The following is a 19335-nucleotide window of genomic DNA, read 5'->3' on the forward strand; positions in this document are numbered from 1 at the left end:
AATAGGAGCGACCGCGATATGGCGCAGGAGCGGCAAGAGCGCAAGCAGTCACTGTAGCTTTTCCAGCCAAAGAACTGAGATCCCGAAGAACAGGGAGTCGTGGCCGGAGAACCAGGTGGGTTGGGCTCGGGAGAAGGCGAAGGAGACGCACGTCCCACCTGGGTTACCCCGGTGCGGTTGCCCAGGCTATTATCATCGGTTAGTGACTTAGATGTGGAAGGACACGGAACGTTCCTTTGTAAAGTGAACAGAGACCTGCAGGGATGGGGGTGAGGGACTCCAAAAGCTGAACAATCTGTAGCGCCCCCCCCCCAAAAAAAGATCCACCAACGACGAAACAACCCCCACCCCCTGCTGTTGAACCCTCGCAGCACGAAACCTCGGTCCTCTTCCCATTCTGCAATGAATGAGCGCCCTCAGTAAACTCGGCGCCAGTGGGTATTCGCAGCTCCGCGAAGTGCACGGGTACACAACAGCTGTAGGGATTTGTGAATGAATACATGAAGTCAGCTAGCTAGAGTAAAATGCCCATCTCCTACAACGCCACAGCAAGCACAGGGATACCCTCTGAGTACAGCCCAAGCTCTACAAGGCCGCGTCCCCAGCCCACGTGTTGCCAGCTCCGCCCCGCTCCGGGGTGGCGGGGGTGGGAGCGGGAGTCCAGGTCCGCCAAGATCCCGACATGCCCCGGACCGCAGGCTCTTCCGCACTCACAGTGACTTTTCACTTTCCGCTTTCCATACCTCCGTTTTGGTGTCTCAACCAAACTATGCGTATTTGTGACTGACGGGATGCTTATCCAATAGAAAACTGGAGTTGTCAGGCAGAGTCGGCCCACCAGCCAATGGGGAGGCTCGGCGAGAGCGTTGGCCCAGAGAAAGCCAGAGCCGGTTTACAGGAATCGCAGTGGCGATCGGAGTCTTACTAAAGCGCAATCATGGTGAGATTGGGGAGTGAAGGGAAGGAGACTGGGATGGGAATGGAAAGCGTGGTCGGGAAAGGCTTGCATCCGGGACGAGAGGGCCTGGTCGTCGGTAGAATGAGCATAGCAGGACCGTGCGGATGAGTGCGGTTCCTGGGTGCCCCACCGGGCCCATCTTTGTGCCGGAGCCCCGGGCGTCCGGGGACCTCCGGAGACTGGGCTGAAGGTTATGGCAACACCTAGCTCCATGAACTGAGCCTCTTGATTTGTCTGTCTCCAGTCTATTATGTCCTATAACGGAGGGGCCGTCATGGCCATGAAGGGAAAGAACTGTGTGGCCATCGCCGCGGACAGGCGTTTCGGGATCCAGGCCCAGATGGTGACCACAGACTTCCAGAAGATCTTTCCCATGGGTGACAGGCTGTATATAGGCTTGGCCGGGCTGGCCACCGACGTCCAGACAGTGTAAGTGTTCCAGGGCCCCGCCTTCACCCTGGTGTCTTCGTTGACCAACTTGTCTTGAGCATTCTGATGTGAGCCATCTGCCAAATACCACCGCAGCTGGACACTATAGCGATACGGAGGTGCGGCCCAACCTACGTTTTCCAGCCTTACTCTGTGCTGGACTCTGTGGGCAGCATCTTTTCAGGGAGTCCTTTAATCATGGTCTTAATACTACTCGCTAGCTGGTTCATTCTGCAGATGAAGAACTTGAGAGTCTCAGAGAGCCTGTTTTTTTTGTTTGTTTGTTTGTTTGTTTTTGTTTTTGTTTTTTTTTTTAAGTTTTTCGAGACAGGGTTTCTCTGTGGTTTTGGAGCCTGTCCTGGAACTAGCTCTTGTAGACCAAGCTGGTCTCGAACTCACAGAGATCCACCTGCCTCTGCCTCCCAAGTGCTGGGATTAAAGGCGTGCGCCACCACCGCCCGGCTCAGAGAGCCTTTTGTTCAAGATGTACATTAATGAGTGCCAGCCAGGACCCCAGTGCTGGGCTCTCTGAAGCGAAAGGCTTTGCGCACTCCCTAAAGCACTAGGTGGTAGAGCGGTAACTAATCCTGATGAGCTGGTAGGTGTTAACTGCCCACTCAACTAGCTGACAGCGAAAGATGGAAGAGTCCAAAAGGGGAAGCCAACAGGTCGTAGTTTGTGGTGGCCCGAGTGTGCAGGTTTTGATTGCTGTGGTTGGGGATGGGGGAAAGCACGGATGGGACTTTAAAAACTAAAATATATTTATTATTATTTTTCTTATTTTTATTTTATGTGTATGGGTGTTTTGCCTATATATATATATGTCTGTGCACCACATGTATGCAGTACCTGCAGAGGCCAGAAGAGGGCATTGGACAGCTGTACACCCCCCCCCCCCCCCCCCCCCCCCCCCCCCCCGTGGTTGTGTGAGATGCTATGTCGATGCTAGGAACAGAAGTCAATTCTTCTGGAAGAGTAGTCAGTGCTCTTAACTACTGAGCCGTATCTCCAGCCCCTACATTTTAAAATTATTATTATTGTGTTTGTATGTTCAGGTGCCATGTATGTTTGGAGGTCAGGGTACCAAGTGGGTTTTAGGAACTGGACTAGCCAGGCTTGGTATTAGGTGGTTTTGCCTGTTGACCAACTCACTGCCTGAATTCAGGGATGGTACCCTGCAGACTGTCACTGATTGGCCTTAGTGGCTGTTGTGAGGCCAAAGAAGCTGAGACCAGGATTTAAATGCTTAGACATGTGATGTGCTGTGGAGCTACATCCTCATGCCTAAGCCCCCATGTCCTTCTTATTATTATTATAATTATTATTATTATTAGACTTATTTTATGTGTATGGGTGTTTTGCCTCATGTACGCCTGTGCACCATCTGCATGTCGGCACCCAGAGGCCAGAAGAGGTTGTTGGATTCCCCAGAACTGGACTTGTAGAAGGCTGTTAGCTCCTGTATAGATGCTGGGAATTGAACCTAGGTTCTCTGGAAGAATAGCCAATGCTCTTACCCACTGAGCCATCTCCCCAGGCAGCCCCCCCCCCCCCCCGGGCCTTTTAAATACAATGCAGCCCACCTTCTGTGTCTAAAGGGTCTGCATCATATCGGGCTAACTTGAATGAAAATACTCTGCTGGAATGGGGCTGTAATCCGATGGGAGAATGTATGTTTAGCAAGCATAAGGCCCCGGGTTTAATCTCTAGTATTTGCTAAAGGAAAAATGATGATCATGGTGGTTTCGTGTGTATAATCCCAGCATTAGGGAGCCTGAGGAAGGAGAATGACACCTACCTCAAGGTTAGCTGGAATACCTAGTGAGTTCCAGTTAGCCTGGGCTACAGAGCCAAAGGAGGAAAAGATTGCATCTGTACTAAATATGCTCAATGTTTTTCTTGTCAGTGTTCCCAGACACTGGGCTAGAAGGACCACTCATGGCATTTACATTGTCTCAGCACATCGGAGCCCAGGGTGTTTGAAAACCCTGGGTACTGTTCCATATTAAAAAGTGATTGGAAGCAAGGCCATTTCATATAAGGCATCCAGTCTATAGTGTGCAGCAGGTCCTTTGTCAAGTGACATTTCCAAGACAGTTCCTCTCGTGAGCAGGTGGAAACTGAGATCCAGTAGTTAGGCTGTTACATGTTATAGGGAAAGGTGGTGATTTTTTTTTTTTTTTTTTTTTGAGACAAGGTTTCTCTGTGTAGCCTTGGCTGTCCTGGAACTCAGTCTGTAGACCAGGCTGGCCTTGAACTCAGAGATCTGCCTGCCTCTGCCTCCCAAGTGCTGAGGCATGCGCTACCACTGCCAAGCCCCAACTTTTTTTAATTTTTAAAAATTCATGAGTATTTTGCCTGCATGAATGTCTGTGCACCACATGCTTGCTTGGTGCCTGAGGGCGTGGTGAGCCTCCATGTGGGTGCTGGGAATCGAACCTAGGTCCTTCACAAAATCAAGTGTTTTTTTTTGGGGGGGGGGTGTTGGCTTTTTGAGACAGGGTTTCTCTGTAGCTTTGGAGCCTGTCCTGGAACTAGCTCTTGTAGACCAGGCTGGCCTCAAAAACAAGTGCTCTTAACCACTAAAAATCTTCTCTCCAGCCCTGATGCCGATTTGTCTTTCTATTTTAATGCCACATTTGGTGTGTTCTATGTGGGGACCATGCTGGAACTCTGAGGTGGTCTGGGGGGCACAAGATCGTCCTTTGTAGGCACCTTCTCATCAGCGAACAGCGTGGCTCCATCCTTCCTTGGTAGGGACAGAAATGGGGTGTCTCCTGTGCTACTCCTGGCCGTGCAGGCTGAAGGCCTTTTAGCAATGACTCACTCCCTACTTTTACCCCAGTGCTCAGCGCCTCAAGTTCCGGCTGAACCTATACGAGCTGAAGGAAGGTCGGCAGATCAAGCCCTACACCCTCATGAGCATGGTGGCCAACCTCTTGTATGAGAAACGGTGAGTGGGAGCAGTGGGGGCGTGGGGGGAGTGGGGAGGCGGAATAACGGAGTGGGGCTGTGGGGACAGTTTCTCCCTGGCCTCCCTCTTCATTTCTCATCTTTCTCTCCTTCTTCCCCTCCCCCATCCTTCCTGTCTGAGACAGACTCACTCTAGCCATGGCTGACCTGGATCTCACAGACACCAGGCTGGCCCCAAGGCTATCTGGCTCAAATGACCTGCCCTCCCATCCATTCTGACAGGCAACAGTCTCTTTATTTGATACTTCTGAGTTCTCTGGATCTGTCTGACGATCAAATAGGAACAAAAGGGGTGATCTCAAAAGCAGGGAATCGAGGTAGTTTATGAACTTGCTTGGATCTTGCAGCAGGGAATCCAGATAACCCATGAACTTGCTGGGAGTTTTGCAACATTATTTGACCTAGGTTCTAGATTCTAGGGATTGATGGGTTTGCTTTTTGTTTTTATGTGCATGGATGTGCACCCTGTTGTCCTGTAATGGTGTCATGCAGTTGCTGGGAAGCAGATTCAGGTTCTCTGCAAGAGCAACAAGTGCTCTCTCTCTCTCTCTTTTTTTTTTAATGATTTATTTTTATTTTGTGTGCATTGGTGTTTTGCCTCCATGTATGCCGGGTGAGAGTGTCGTGGTCCCCTGGAACTGGAGTTACAGACAGTTATGAGCTGCATGTAGGTCCTGGGAATTGAACCCGCATCCTCTGGAAGAGCAGTCCATGCCCTTAACTGCTGAGCCATCTTTCCAGCCCCCAGCAGCAAGTGCTCTTAACCCCTGAGCTGTCTCTCCAGCCCCAGTGTGTTAGTTTTATTAGTAAAATTACACACAGAAACTGGGGTGGAGCTAAAGGGAGACCCCATGGGTATCTTTTCCTCCCATCTAGGACACAAATCGAAGTGTGGTTTGTTCTCATTTTCTCTTCTTAGCCTTTTGTTTTGAAGTGCTTTCAGGTTTATAGAAAGGTTCTCCACAAAGACAAAAATGGGGACAGGGCTGGAGAGGCCGCATATCGGTTAAGAGCATCAAATTATCCTGTTTGACCTGGTGACATACACCTACCATCACAGCATGGGTAGTTGGAGGAAGGAGGATCAAGAGTTCAAAATCAGGCCGGGAGGTGGTGGCGCATGCCTTTAATCCCAGCACTTGGGAGACAGAGGCAGGTGGATCTCTGTAAGTTCGAGACCAGTCTGGTCTACAAGAGCTAGTTCCAGGACAGGCTCCAAAACCACAGAGAAACCCTGTCTCGAAAAACCAAAAAAAAGAAAAAAGAAAAAAGAGTTCAAAATCAGATACATGCCGGGCGGTGGTGGCGCACGCCTTTAATCCCAGCACTTGGGAGGCAGAGGCAGGCGGATCTCTGTGAGTTCGAGACCAGCCTGGTGTACAAGAGCTAGTTCCAGGACAGGCTCCAAAACCACAGAGAAACCCTGTCTCGAAAAACCAAAAAAAAAAAAAAAAAAAATCAGATACATATAAAGTTGGAGGCTGTCTGGCTTCGGCTCCACAAGCCCCTGTCTGGGGCAGAGAAGCATCTTTTTTTTTTTTTTTTTAGGTTTATTTATTTATTTTACATATTGAGTGCTCTATCTACGCTTTTTTCCCAGTTAGTGCATGGATAGAACCTAGGCCTTGCACAGACTAGGCAGGTGTTCTACTCTGTATAGCTGTTCTTGGCTTTCCTGGAATTTGCTATTACTGATTCCCATGTCCTCAGAAATACTGCTAGCTGAGTTTAATCCCCAGGACCACATGGGTGGAAGGAAAACCAACTTATGCAAGTTGTCCCGACCTCCACATGTACATACATTCACCCTCACACACACACTCAATTTTATTTATTTATTTTTGGTTTTTCGAGACAGGGTTTCTCTGTGGCTTTGGAGCCTATCCTGGAACTCCCTCTGTAGACCAGGCTGGCCTCGAACTCACAGAGATCCGCCTGCCTCTGCCTCCCTAGTGCTGGGATTAAAGGCGTACGCCACCACCGCCCGGCCCACACTCAATTTTATAAAGAGCTACAAGCCTGGCAGTGGTAGTACACACCTGTATTTGTTTGTTTTGTTTTGTTTTGTTTTTTGAGACAGGGTTTCTCTGCGTAACAGCCCTGAACAACCCTGATTGTTCTGGAACTAGCTCTCGTAGGCCAGGCTGGCCTTGAACTCACAGAGATTCCCTGCCTCTTTCTTCTGGGAGTTCTGGGATTAAAGGTGTGTGCCAAGCCGGCTAAGGCTATACAGAGAAACTCTTGTCTTGAAGGAAAAAAAAAAGTGCCACAAACCATCAGGCAGCACTTGGGAGGAGGCAGAGGTGTAGACAGAAGTTTCTGTCCTGCCTAGTCCAGCAGCCGTTAAGTCCCGAAGAAACACACAGAGGCTTACTAATTATAAACTGTTTGGCCTGTTAGCTTAGGCTTATTATTAACTAGCTCTTACAACTTAAATTAACCCATAATTTTTGTCTATGTTTAGCCACGTGGCTTGGTACTTTTTCTCATTAAGGCATTCTTATCTTGCTTCTGGCTAGTGACCCCTCCACTTCCCAGAATTATTCCTAGTCTGGTCGCCCCATCTATACTTCCTGCCTGGCTACTGACCAATCAGCATTTTATTAAACCAATATAAGTGACAAATCTTTACAGTGTACAAGAGCATTATCCTACAGCTCAGAGGCAGGTGGATATCTGTGAGTTTGAGGCCAGCCTGGTCTACAGAGTGAGTTCTAGGACACAGAGAAATACTATCTCAAACAACAAAAACAAAAGTGCTACAAACCAAGGAGATACACAGGTAGTTTGTACTGGTTGTACTGGGAATGGCCATTAAGGGTTTTTTTTTTTTTTTTTTTTTTTTTTTTTGTCTTTTGTCTGTTTACTTTTTGAGACGGGATCTCTGTATAGCCCTGGCTGAACTCTAAATCAGTGTGTAGACCAGGCTGACCGGCTGACCTCAAACTCACAGGGATACACTTGCCTCCAAATGTTGGTATCAAAGGTGTATGTCACCATGCTTAGCTTGAACTTGCCATTCAGATCCCAGAGGGTTTTGTTTGTAGTGTGGGTTGTCCAGCTCGGTCCTCCTGCCTCTGGGAAACCAGGATGAGACGTGTGCCACCACATGCAGCCGCTCCAGTCTCTCGACAGCCTCCCTGGTCTGAACAGACGAGCGTGAAAGCCAGTAACCCTGACCTCTGGACTCTCTCTCACCCTGGCCACAGGTTTGGTCCCTACTACACAGAGCCTGTCATTGCCGGGTTGGACCCGAAGACCTTTAAGCCCTTCATTTGCTCTCTAGACCTCATTGGTTGCCCCATGGTAACTGACGACTTTGTGGTCAGTGGTACCTGCTCCGAACAGATGTATGGGATGTGCGAGTCTCTCTGGGAGCCCAACATGGTGAGTTAGCACCGTCTGGCAGGACTGGCCCCTGAACCCATGGTTTCATGGACAGATGTGTTTGTGGAGAGGAGGGTGTGGCAAGCGAGCAGAAGTTCCACCCTGAACCAAGCAGAGCTACTCTTCATTTTACAGTGGAGGAACTGAGGCCTTGTCAGAGGATGTAATTATAACACTTGCCCAAGACTGCACCTCAGGCTTGAGTGTTCCTTTTCCTGTCTCGTCCCGAGGAAGGTAGCTGAGAAGTTCCCATATCCAAGGACCCAGCCCTCACACCATGCACGGCAGGGACTAGAGCAGGGCAGCCGGGGTTTCAAAACTAAGAGGGCTAAGAAGGAACACGCCCCAGTCTGAAAGCCCTACTCTGTTGGCAGGATCCAGAACACCTGTTTGAGACCATTTCCCAAGCCATGCTGAACGCCGTGGACCGGGATGCTGTCTCGGGCATGGGCGTCATTGTCCACATCATGTGAGTATGAGCTGGGAGGAGTCTAGAACCTTCTCACGCGTGAGCTCCTCCTTCCCCACCAGCACACCACTTCCCTGTGAGCCCTCAGCAGTGTCAGGCTAGTGGGGCACCACTGGAGGCAGAGCATGGTGAGAGGGGCAAGGTGGGGGCATTCGTATTCGGCACTGGGGAGGCTGAGGCAGGAGGATTTTGAATTCAAGATTAGCCTGAGCTAAAAAGTTAATCCATCCATGTCTCAAAAAAAGAAGGGGACAGAGAAGGAAGGAGTGAGCCGACAGTAGGCCCAGAGCTGCAGAGGCGAGCGCTCTGCTAGAGTAGGCAGCTAGGTGCTGCTCAGACCCTCCAGGCCCCCGTCGGATGGCACTCTGGGACCCTGAGTCTCCTCACAGTGGGCATTTCTTTCCTTCCCTAATAGTGTCCCCACAGTATCAGGGCTGACCACGGGCAGTGCCTTCCTGCCACTTGAGTGCCTGCGGTTCTGCTTCCTCCACATGCCCTCCGGTCTGCAGCCCAGAGCTGTGCGTGTGGTTCCCGTCCCACATCCCAGTCTCTAGCCAGAAGCTCTCTCCATTTGTCTGAGGCTCTCACCAGGAACCTGACAGAATGGAATAGTGTCCTAATGTCCTGCTTATTTACCATGAAAAGTAGAATTGAGTTCCTGTGCCCACTGCAGTGAGACATGGGTGTTCTGTAGGCCTGGGGACGCTGCTCCTTTAGAGGGTGTCTCGGTGCAGCCCAAACCATGTCTGGAGAAAAACTCACCTGCCCTGCCTATGCTGCCTTCATAATGGCCTGAGGGCAGCAGGTGCCAGGCAGCCTTGCCCGTTCTTACAGCTGAGGACCGAGGGAGGCAAGTGGGGAGAACAGTATATCTGATTATTTGCATGTGTGATTTTTCTCCCTTGGCAGTGAAAAGGACAAGATCACCACCAGGACACTGAAGGCCCGGATGGACTAACCCTACGCTCTGGTCCCGGTTTCCTTTTGTTATTTTTCTTTTTAATAAAATTGTGTTTCTTTCACTCCTGCTTGTCTTTGATGCCAGGAATTGAACCCAGGCCCTTGGCCATGCTGGGCACACGTTCTGCTACCGAGCTACACCCCAGCCGTTTTCTTTGGACTTGCCTTGGTTCGTTGGCACACATGGGTCTCCTTCCTAGTCACCGGCTGACGCCTGTGCTGTGCTGGCCTGGTCACTCACACAAGTGTCCAAATCCACTTGCTAAGTGGTGTTGCAAGATTATGAACTAGTGCTCTGTTTGACCCCCAAACCTAGACCTCCTTCATGAAGCTCTGTTGGCAGTCTTCCATTATTCAATGCAACAGTGGAATCTGGCCAAGGACCCATGAACAATCGAGGTCAGCTTTTATCTTTGTCTTCAGTTCATCACCTGGGGTGTTGGGGTGTGGTCTCCTCCTTCACGATGACTTGATTGACCACTTGGAGCACCATCTGGCTCACAGCTTATCTTGAAACCTGTCTGCAGCAGATTCAGTGCCCCAATAAGTGGATGTTTGCATGGTTCCCGGGCAGCTTCTGTATTGTCTGGAGGGCCCATTGAAACTCACTCCTGTTTAAAATAATTGTTTGCAGTGCGTGGGTGGGGGAATCGAGGCCAAGGCCTTCAATATTGGGAAGTAATCTACCACTAACCACAGCCCAGGCTTGTGTCTGCCTTCCATACACACAACCATGGTGGGATCTGGCTGCCTTTTTTTTTTTTTTTTTTTTAAACTTTTCTGAATCAGGAGGTCTGGGATGAGCTTAGAGTTTTGTTTCTGATTCTGAATCTCAGATGCCACTGATAATGGCTGGTCCAGATCCACATTGACAGCTACTAAACTCTGTGTGTGTGTCTGTACGCACACGCAAACACACATGCACCGGGAATGGAACCAAGAACCTTGCACATGCTAGACAAGCACTGTATCACTGAGAAACACTCCCAGCCCAAGTACTATAAGGTACACATATGCAGATGGAAAGTTGGAGGCACTCAGGGATGCTGCAGTCAAAGCCACAGCCAGTTGGGAGATACAGCTCCTAGCCATTGTCTCTCCATAGCTGAAGTGAGGGAAGGGGCGGTACATGGTGCTTATCTGTAGGTATCCCACCCAGTGCTGTGACCTGACCATTGCATCTCTGCGTGTCCCACCCAGAGCTGTGACCCGACCACTGCATCTCAGCGTGTCCCACCCAGAGCTGTGACCCGACCATTGCATGTCAGAGTGGGCTGTTGTTGTATTGCTTCTCCAAACCGTACACTGACTTTGCCCATGCCTCTAAAACAGGGACAGGATTCTAATTATAGAGGGGTGGCTTGCATCAAAGGACTCACATACCAGATGTACACAAAGCTTTTCGAGTTTTATTTTGTCCTCCAGTTGGAGATTCATTTTAACACGCATGCATTTTAAAACAGTAACAGGGGCTCGAACTGTTCAGAGCAGACATTAGACAAGCACAGGGGTGAAAATTCCTATTTAAAAAAAAATGGAACTTGCAGCCGGAAATGGAGAAGTCACAGGTGGTGGGTGGTACTTTAATCCTGCGGTCCCAAAGGTGAATCCAGACTTCATTCACATTTTGTGTGTTCAGTGTTCTGACCTGCTGCCAAGATGTGCTGAGCAGATACCCCTCCCCATGTAAGGACTCCCCCTTAACAGAATTGGCTGTGGTAAGTGACAAGCTCTTCTAGTATTCCCTTCCTCAGCCTCCTTCCTGGTGTCAACCTGCTGATGGACAGCTGAGTCTCATTCTCCTTGACTCACTCTTCCTAAGTGGCATACTTCAGAGGAGGACTAGGCTGGCAGATTTTGAGCAGCTGTCTAAACGTGTTTCCCTTTGCACCCCAGCCCCCATTACTGCCACAAAGAGGTGGTCTCAAAACTCAGGAAACCACAGCCACTGTCACACTTTGGAGAAGGTCAAGTGCTAGAAACAGCTAATGTTCTTCCCTCTCAACCTGAATCAATAAAGACAACTGGGGATTGAACTGGCTACTGAGGAAGTCCTGGGTCTTTGGTCCACCTCCCCAGGCAGGCCTGGCACACTGGAGAGGGCAGGGCTCGGCAGGACTCCAGCCGCTTCTGCCCTGAGCACTACCAGGTGACCCGACCTGTTCATGCCTAAAGCCTAGGATGAAGAACAATGATTTGGGGAGGGAGGAGGAAGAGCTGCCTGTGGGGGGAGCCACAGTGCCACTGAGAACAGCCTGGGGGCCACTCATGGCGCCAGCCACAGACCAGTAACCCCTGAGCTAGATGAGGAGAGATTGAGTGCTGCTGCAGAGCCTCGCTCCTTGCCCTGCCCTGCAAGCAAGGGCTTCCGCTAGGAACACAGCCTGAGGCCATTTAGTCAGTTAGAGTCTTCACAGTACCCTCACGTCAGCTGGATGTGACACATACTTTCTCAGCTTCACACTTTCCACTAGAGGGACGGGGACCAGAGAAGTTGTAACTGGACACTACACGGTAAGTGACCTGACGAGAGGAGTCCGTCCCCTTTCCGCACTCAGGCCTCACCCAACTGCCTGGGCCTTTATTCTTAAGGTTCTACTCCTGGAAGACCCAAAATGATTCTGGATGCCATAAGATGGTTGGGCCGTTCTTCCTGGCCCTTGCTTGCTGTCCAGAAAGTGAATGGTGGGATCTCAGAAGAGGGTGCAGGTGTGTGTAGGTGTGTGTGTGTGAGAGAGAGAGATCACTTTGAGATTGAAGTCAAATAGCACATCTTTGTCACAAAGAGGAAGAAAACTTGTATGAACCAAGATAAATAGCTTTTAAACATATGAATGCCAAAGCAATCAGAGGGCCAAACCAGAGGTTTTGGAGACAGCACAGAGAATGACCTTTAAAAAAAAAACAATGTAAATAAAGTCCACCAAACCACAGCTCAAATATTTTGACCCACTCAACAATACTGTCAGGAAAACAAAGAGCATTTGAAACAGAATGCTACCTCTCAAAATTGTAAACAATATACAAAAAAAAAAACCCACAAAAAAACAAATCCCCACAAACTCAATGTTAAACAAGTTAGATCTGATAGTTGCATGATAAGATTGTTACACTTTTCACACGCATGACAACAGGATCAGCCAGGAACCTCGCCTTCCAAGCTTGGGGCTACTGGAGCGGATCCGGATTTTTCACCCTTGATTGTTAGGTGGGAAATCACGTCCAGACATTACTCCTATATAACCCTCTCCTAAATTAAAACATTTCTCCATGAACCATGTGGTTCTGAGTACTTCCCCAGACCCTTGCGGCTCTGCTCCCCAGAACCTTATTTATACTCTTCTTGGGAAGAAGCGTGGCTCCCACCTGCCTCACCAGAAGGCCTTTGACCCAATGTGGCAACCCTAGAGAAAGAAGCCCAAGTCTGCTTCCTTTAGCGCTGGGTAGGGAGGACACCGCACAAGGGCTCCTGCTCCCCAAAGCTGAGCTCGGCTAGTTTGGGGGGCAGTCACAGAAAGTCAACTATTCACCCGAGATAGTTCCACAAACCCGCTTCACATCTTTGGGGTTATCTACACATTTTCCATCTCATCCTAAATTCCTGATTCCTTCTGAGGGTTGGGAGGAGGCAGGAATGTACCTCTCCCAGTGCAGCCCAACAGGGCCATTTTCCTTCCTGGCCACCAGTTGCTCTGGTGGCATCAGAATGACTTGTGTAGCTCCCTTCTGAGGGCCTGGGCCGGAATCCCGAAGGAGGCTGCAGGGTGCGGCTGCAGGGTGCGTCGCTCTTTCCCAAGGAGGCCTGTAGGCAGACCCCAAGTTCAGAAAGGGTGAGGGGGCAACAAGGAAAATCAGCCCTGTGGCTGGGGATGGGTCAAACCCCACCATCTGTCCTCCAAACAGGCTTTCCTGGGTCACATCCTCAAATGACTCAGGCAAGCTCAGGTGGAGCACCTTGCTGGCTGAAGCTGTCCAGGTTGAGAAATCACAGGCACGGGGGGCCAGACACCTACACAGTAGGTCGGGGCTTGGAGTGGTGTCTCTACAGGGAGCACCCAGGTACTTAGGGCTCTGCCCCTGACCAAGGCCAGTTACAGGTGACTGCACGCAGAGGTCAGGAGTTAGGATGTGGATGATGCACACGACCCTGTATTAGTTTCTGAGATTTTTATCCAAAGAGAAACAGCCAGGGGTCCTGATAATGCGAAGATGCTCTCTAGTTCCCCTTGAGCCAGTGGGAAGCAGGCTTGACAGACATCAAAGTTCCAGGTCGGAGGAGCAGATGGCTGGGTTGGTGATCACCGGGTTCTTTGAGAACCAGCTGTCTGAGGGCCCAGCTGCTTTCCGGGCACTCACCATCTCATGAAGGTGAACCTGTTCCCCCTTGAGGCCTCTGACTCTGGTCCAAGATGCTGGGATCAGCCTGCAATGTTCTTCCGCGAGGGCAGCATGGAGAAGTGGATGCAACAGTTCACTTGAACCCAAGGTGGAAACACGGAGGGAAACTATGCACAATACTCCAGGAAATTCAAAAGTCCGTCTAGGAGAGACCAAAACATGGCTGCCGGAGGCGTCTGGCCTCCTCTCGCGGGGTCAGCGCACTTGCTGCTCATGGCCCCTGTGCCAGTCTTTACTGAAGGGAACCGAGAGCCGGACAGGACAGGGAAGGTGGCACGTGATGACGTGGAGCAGGATAAATAGCAAACCCGGAGCGATGATTTTCAGAGACAAACCCAAATAAACCCACCAAGTCATCTCTAGCCCCAAGGTATCACAAAGGTTACAAGATACCAAAAGAGGGAACCCCGGAGGGGCCTATCAAGGGCGGGCGGGCAGGCAGGTTACATCCTATGGGCACACGCACAAGGGCGGGCAGGCAGGCAGGTTACATCCTATGGGCACACGCACAAACAGCACGTCTCCTTGTAGCGCTGCTCTGTGTCCTGTGTCACAGGCTGAGCCCCTACTAAAGCCCTCCTGACCCCCCTCTGCTCCCTACCCTCTCTAGCCCAAACACACCCTTTCCCTCTCCCGACCCCCGACCCCTTGTCCAGCAGTCTGGCCCTGGCAGAAGGTAGAGATGACTACGTCAGGATGTTGGACATGAACTCGTTGAAGCGTTTCGAGTACTGCTCCGGGTTCACAGTGGAGATTTCAGCCCCTGCCTGGAACACACAAGATGCAGACTTGGGTCAGACAGGGAGGGGACAGCTGAGGGGACCGAGTCTGATGGAGCCTTTCAACTTGTTTCCTTTTCTTTTTTTAAACAAAAAGCAAGCAAACAAATGAAAAAAGCACTTAATCTTAGATCAGTGGTTCGCAACCTTCCTAATGTGCGACCCTTTAACACAGTTCCTTGTGTTGTGGTGACTCCCGACCATAACATTATTTCATTGCTACTTCATGACTAAAATTTTGCTGCTGTTATGAACTGTAATGTAAGCATCTGATATGCGACCCCTGTGAAAGAGTCATGTGACCCCCAAAGGGGTTGCAAACCCCAGGCTGAGAACCACTGTCTTAAACAAAAAAACAATTGTTCTAAAGATAGTTTTGATGTGTGTTTCATGCTAATATTGACTGACATAGTCTTCCTGCCTCAGCATCCTGAGCATCGATGTGTAATGAGGCCATGAGCTGACCACAGGCCACCTCAGGAAGTGGCGCGTGTATCACGTCAGAGCTGTCTGACTGATGGACCACGGAAGCAGTAGAAACAAAGGCTCTGGTCTCTGTGAGGGCCAGGTGTGGAGAGTAGCAGCTAGCAGCCCGAGGAGAACTGGCCTGTGGGGAGCAGTGCGAGCATGGAAACAGGGCTATTCTTGGTATCTAGCAAGATGCACAACATGCCCGGCCGCCCGGGGGGAAAAGGAACTGGCAGCTCAGGCCCAAAGGCCAGACAACTCCAGGGAAAAACAAGTTGTTTATTACCTGGTTAGGCAGGGAATGGAGCACAAGGCAGGCGGTAGGGAGCACAGGAGAAGGCAGGAGAGAGCGCAGGGGAGGCAGGAGGGAGCACAAGGGGAGGCAGGAGGGAGCACAAGGAGAGGCAGCAGGGAGCACAAGGGAGGCAATAGGGAGCATAGGGGAGGCAGGAGAGAGCACAGATAAGATGGTAGGGAGCAGCCAGGCGGTGGTGGCGCACGCCTTTAATCCCAGCACTTGGGAGGCAGAGGCAGGTGAATCTCTGTGAGTTCGAGACCAGCCTGGTCTACAAGAGCTAGTTCCAGGACAGGCTCCAAAACCACAGAGAAACCCTGTCTCGAAAAACCAAAAAAAAAAAAAAAAAAAAAAAAAAAGATGGTAGGGAGCACAGGGGAGGCAGTAAGTAGGGAGCACAAGGAGAGGCAATAGGAAACACAGAAAAGGCAGGAGGGAGCACACAGGAAGGCAGTAGGGAGCACATGGGAGGCAGTAGGGAACACACAGGAAGGCAGTAGGGAGCATGCAGGAAGGCAGGAGGGAGCACAGGGGAAGGCAGGAGGGAGCACAGGGGAGGCGGTAGGGAGCACAGGGGAGGCGGTAGGGAGCACAAGGGAGGCAGGAAGGAGCACATGGGAAGGCAGGAGGGAGCATGGTGGGGACAGGAGGGAGCACACGGGAAGACAGGAGGGAGCAAGGGAGGGGGGCAGGCAGTCAGGCTGCTCTTCCTCTCTATTGGGAAGAAGGCCAAGACTGACCTCCCAGGCGCTCTGAGGAGGGTGCAGATGCTCTCCACTGGGCTGGGCCCTGGCAGGAGACTGAACTCACCCCGTGCTTCACTGTTTTGGCAGCATGTGCAGCTTTCTTCTTAGCATCATACGGTGTGAGGATATCGATGATGGCCATGAAATAGACCTCCTTCTTCGGGGCGCCTGGACAAAGAAGACAACAGATAAAGGCTGAAGCACCCATAACCCCTGGACCCAAGGTTCAGAACTTCTCGGTCATTTGGAGTCAGGAAAGCAAAGGATCCCTTATAGTCCCATCTCCTTCGACTGTCAGCTACTCCGTGGGACCAAAGCTGCAATATTAAAAGGCTTGTCCTTCCTAGGAACTAGGTCTTATTAGCCAAGACAGCCAGAGAGATGACATGGACCTGAGAGAAAAAAACAAAACCCAGGTTCCAGTTCTCAGGGTGACCTTAACCAGAAGCCTGGAGGCAGGAGGTGGCAGGTCATCAGGGAATGATGCGGGGATGCAGACACCCCAAACCCCAACAGCGAGCAGAAGCACTCAGGGCTGGCTGGGCAGAGTGGCACAAGCTCCTACTTACTTTCGTGGCTTTTCATGGCATAGACGTCAACAGAGGGGTCGAACTCGCCTGGTCCAAAGAACCGGGGGAAGCTGAGGAGGTTGCCGGGGCTATCTGGAGGCGTGCCGTAGGAGCAGAGAAGGCTACCGCCCACGCCCACCCCATCGTTCTCGCTTTCCTCGTCCTCGGCTCGCTCTTCCACCTCCATCTCCTCCTGCTCTGCCCGGTCTACATCGTGGATGCCCACCAGTAGACTGTAGTCCATGATCTTTAGCTGGGCAAGGAACTATGGAGGGGAGAACAGGAAGATGGAAGGAAGCGGTTATACGGGATGCGCGGTGGCATCCAGAAGGAAAGAAAGCAACCCTTTCCATTTACTTCTATACAGGCTTCAAAAATGGAGCGGGAGTAAGACACTGTGGTCTCTACCATGAGAGCGGTGTTTAAGGGCAGGCAACCACTCAGCAGGACTCCCTGAGGGCAGACACAAGACTGTGGCTGCAGGATGAAGAAGAGCTCCTCAGGCACAGGCTGGAGGGTAAAGGTCAAAGTGCTCACTGCTGGAAGAGCTGCCAGAACCGGCTTGGAGGACAGACATAAAGGATGCCGCACTGTGGAGAGACTGGTGCCAGCCAGTGGTCTATCTCAGACCACAAATCTCAAGCCAATGGAGCAGGCTGGGATTCAGAATTGTTTTTATCAGCTGGTGTGGTCATGCACAATTTCTTTCCCCCAGCACTCTGGAGGCAGAAGCAGAGGCAGGGAGATCTACGTGAATTCGAGGACAGCCAGAGCTGCATAGAGGGACCCGTCTCAAACTTCCCCTGCCCCCGCCACACCAAAAAAAAAGGAACTGTTGCCCGGCGGTGGTGGCACATGCCTTTAATCCCAGCACTCGGGAGGCAGAGGCGGGCGAATCTCTGTGAGTTCGAGTCCAGCCTGGACTACAAGAGCTAGTTCCAGGACAGGCTCCAAAACCACAGAGAAACCAAAAAAAAAAAGGAACTTTCTGAAAACAAAAAAGAATTTTTAAAAATGTATTTAACACATGGGACCAAGCTAAAGAACTGGCTCAGCAGTTAAGAACACTGGCTGTGCTGAGTGGTGGTAGCGCACGCCTTTAATCCCAGCACTCGGGAGGCAGAGGCAGGCGGATCTCTGTGAGTTTGAGGCCAGCCTGGTCTACAGAGTTAGTTCCAGGACAGGTTCCAAAGCCACAGAGAAACCCTGTCTCGGAAAAAAAAAAGAAAACAAAAAAATAAAACAAATATAGCAAAAAGCAGCCCTTCACCTAAAGTCAAAAGAAGCCGTGTGGAGAGGGGAAGAATTCTGGCCCCTTCCCTGGGGACTCAGGGAGTCTGGCTGGCTTCCCAGCTCTCTGATACCAGCTGTGAGAGCTCCATGTATGAGATGACTCGCACAGACAGGAAGGGAGCAAGCCACGCCAGCTCACAAATGCCCCACTGGAAAAACAGTATGTGTGGAGCTTAGAATGAGAACGCCCCCATGGGTCCATGTGTCTGAATGCTTGATCCCCAGTTGCTGGAACCGTTTGGGAAGGATTGGGAGGTGTGGCCTCATGAGGAGGTGTGTCACTGAGGTGGGCTTTGGGGTTTCAGAAGACCTGGGCCATTGCCACAGTGTTCTCTGCCTCCTGCTTGTGGTCCGATGTGAGCTCAGCTGTTTGTTCTGCCATCATGGACTCCTGCCCTCTGAAACCATAAGCCAATTAAATGGGTTCTTCTAAAAGTTGCCTCTCAGGCTTTGGTCACAGAAAAGGAACTGATACAGGCACGCCCCTGTGGAATCCCACCTGTACATGCTGGAGGTGCGCCTCCCGCCGGCACCACTGACTTCTCACCCACCACCCGTCCAGTGGGAACAATGAGTTCCATTTGCCAAAGGTTAAAGCAGGCCCTGATCTGGGAAGAGGATGCAGGCAACAGTGAGGTAGTACCTCAACGTCTCGCTTCAGTTTTTCCAGGAAGTTCTTCTTACTCTCTTCTCCCACATGCAGCTTCTGCCCTTCATTGAGGAAGTCATTATCTTTGAATGTTGGCAAATCCTTGGCCTGGGAGAGCAACAGCATGGTCAGGCAGGCAGGCTGACTCGCTCGCCCAGGCAGGATGGGAGCAGCGTGCAGAGAGGGGAAGGGTCTTTAGCACGAGATGCTCAGCCCAGGACAGGAGCCGACAGACTCAGGCATGAGACAGGCAATGGCAGCAAACGAGGCACGGATTGGACGGTGAGGACCAAGCAAGAAGGATCCACTCCTGCTGAGCCACAGGGAGCTATTAACCGACGCAGGCTGGACGATGGGCTAGAAGCCTTTCTTCATCCCAGCAGAACCACAAAGAGCCCAACAAAGGCAGAAGAAGTAAAATGCTGCTTATGCCAAGGACAGGCAGGTGCCGAAGGACACACAACAAGGACTGCATGCTTGGGAGCTGGGCTGGGGGGGTCACAGAGGGCAGGTGACAGACGGCCAACAGAAGGTGTTACCAATTGCAAGCGACCCTTCACCCCTGCTCAGCGCCAACGTACCTTTTCCTTGTCGCTGGCTTCTCGGGCAACAGTAGAACCCTGGAAGAACAAAAGCCATCAGAAGTCCCGCTGAGGTAAACGCCTTCTGCAGATACACATGTGTGCAAACGGAAGTGCAACACACACGCACATGTGTTAGGGGCCAGGGTGTTTTCTGCTGTTTTTGTTTCTTTGCTTGTTTTGGCTTTTTGAGACAGGGTTTCTCTATGTTCCCTGGCTGCCCTGGAACTCGCTGTGTAGATCACACTAGCCTGCTCTGCCTCCCCAGTGTTGGGATTTCTGCCTTTTTGTTTTGTTTTGCTTTTTCTTTTGGACAGTGTCTCTTACTGAACTTGGAGTTCATAGAGTTAGCTGGGCTGGCCAGCAAGCAAGCCCCAGTGA

The 19335-nt window shown here is 51.1% G+C and overlaps 2 protein-coding genes across 2 annotated transcripts in view; one reads left to right on the forward strand and one right to left on the reverse strand.

The window, feature by feature from the left end:
• Nucleotides 1–836: 836 nt before the first annotated feature.
• Psmb3 (proteasome 20S subunit beta 3) lies at nucleotides 837–9238 on the forward strand. The gene is made up of 6 exons (XM_057775527.1): nucleotides 837–940; nucleotides 1203–1387; nucleotides 4233–4340; nucleotides 7570–7747; nucleotides 8122–8216; nucleotides 9126–9238. Exons 1-6 carry the CDS (start codon nucleotides 938–940, stop codon nucleotides 9172–9174), a joined length of 618 nt encoding a protein of 205 aa, XP_057631510.1. The 5' UTR covers nucleotides 837–937; the 3' UTR covers nucleotides 9175–9238.
• A 1327-nt stretch (nucleotides 9239–10565) lies between these two features.
• The window catches only part of Pip4k2b (phosphatidylinositol-5-phosphate 4-kinase type 2 beta), a 30913-nt gene continuing 22143 nt past the window's right edge, over nucleotides 10566–19335 (reverse strand). The window contains exons 6-10 of the mRNA XM_057775536.1: nucleotides 18955–18993; nucleotides 18368–18481; nucleotides 16432–16696; nucleotides 15927–16030; nucleotides 10566–14341 (exon numbers count right to left, since the gene is read on the reverse strand). Coding sequence (XP_057631519.1) covers nucleotides 14261–14341; nucleotides 15927–16030; nucleotides 16432–16696; nucleotides 18368–18481; nucleotides 18955–18993 — 603 coding nt within the window. The 3' untranslated portion in view covers nucleotides 10566–14260. The remainder of the gene's footprint in view (nucleotides 14342–15926; nucleotides 16031–16431; nucleotides 16697–18367; nucleotides 18482–18954; nucleotides 18994–19335) is intronic.

The sequence above is a fragment of the Chionomys nivalis genome, chromosome 7 (assembly GCF_950005125.1).
Source record: "Chionomys nivalis chromosome 7, mChiNiv1.1, whole genome shotgun sequence".
Taxonomy (NCBI): domain Eukaryota; kingdom Metazoa; phylum Chordata; class Mammalia; order Rodentia; family Cricetidae; genus Chionomys; species Chionomys nivalis.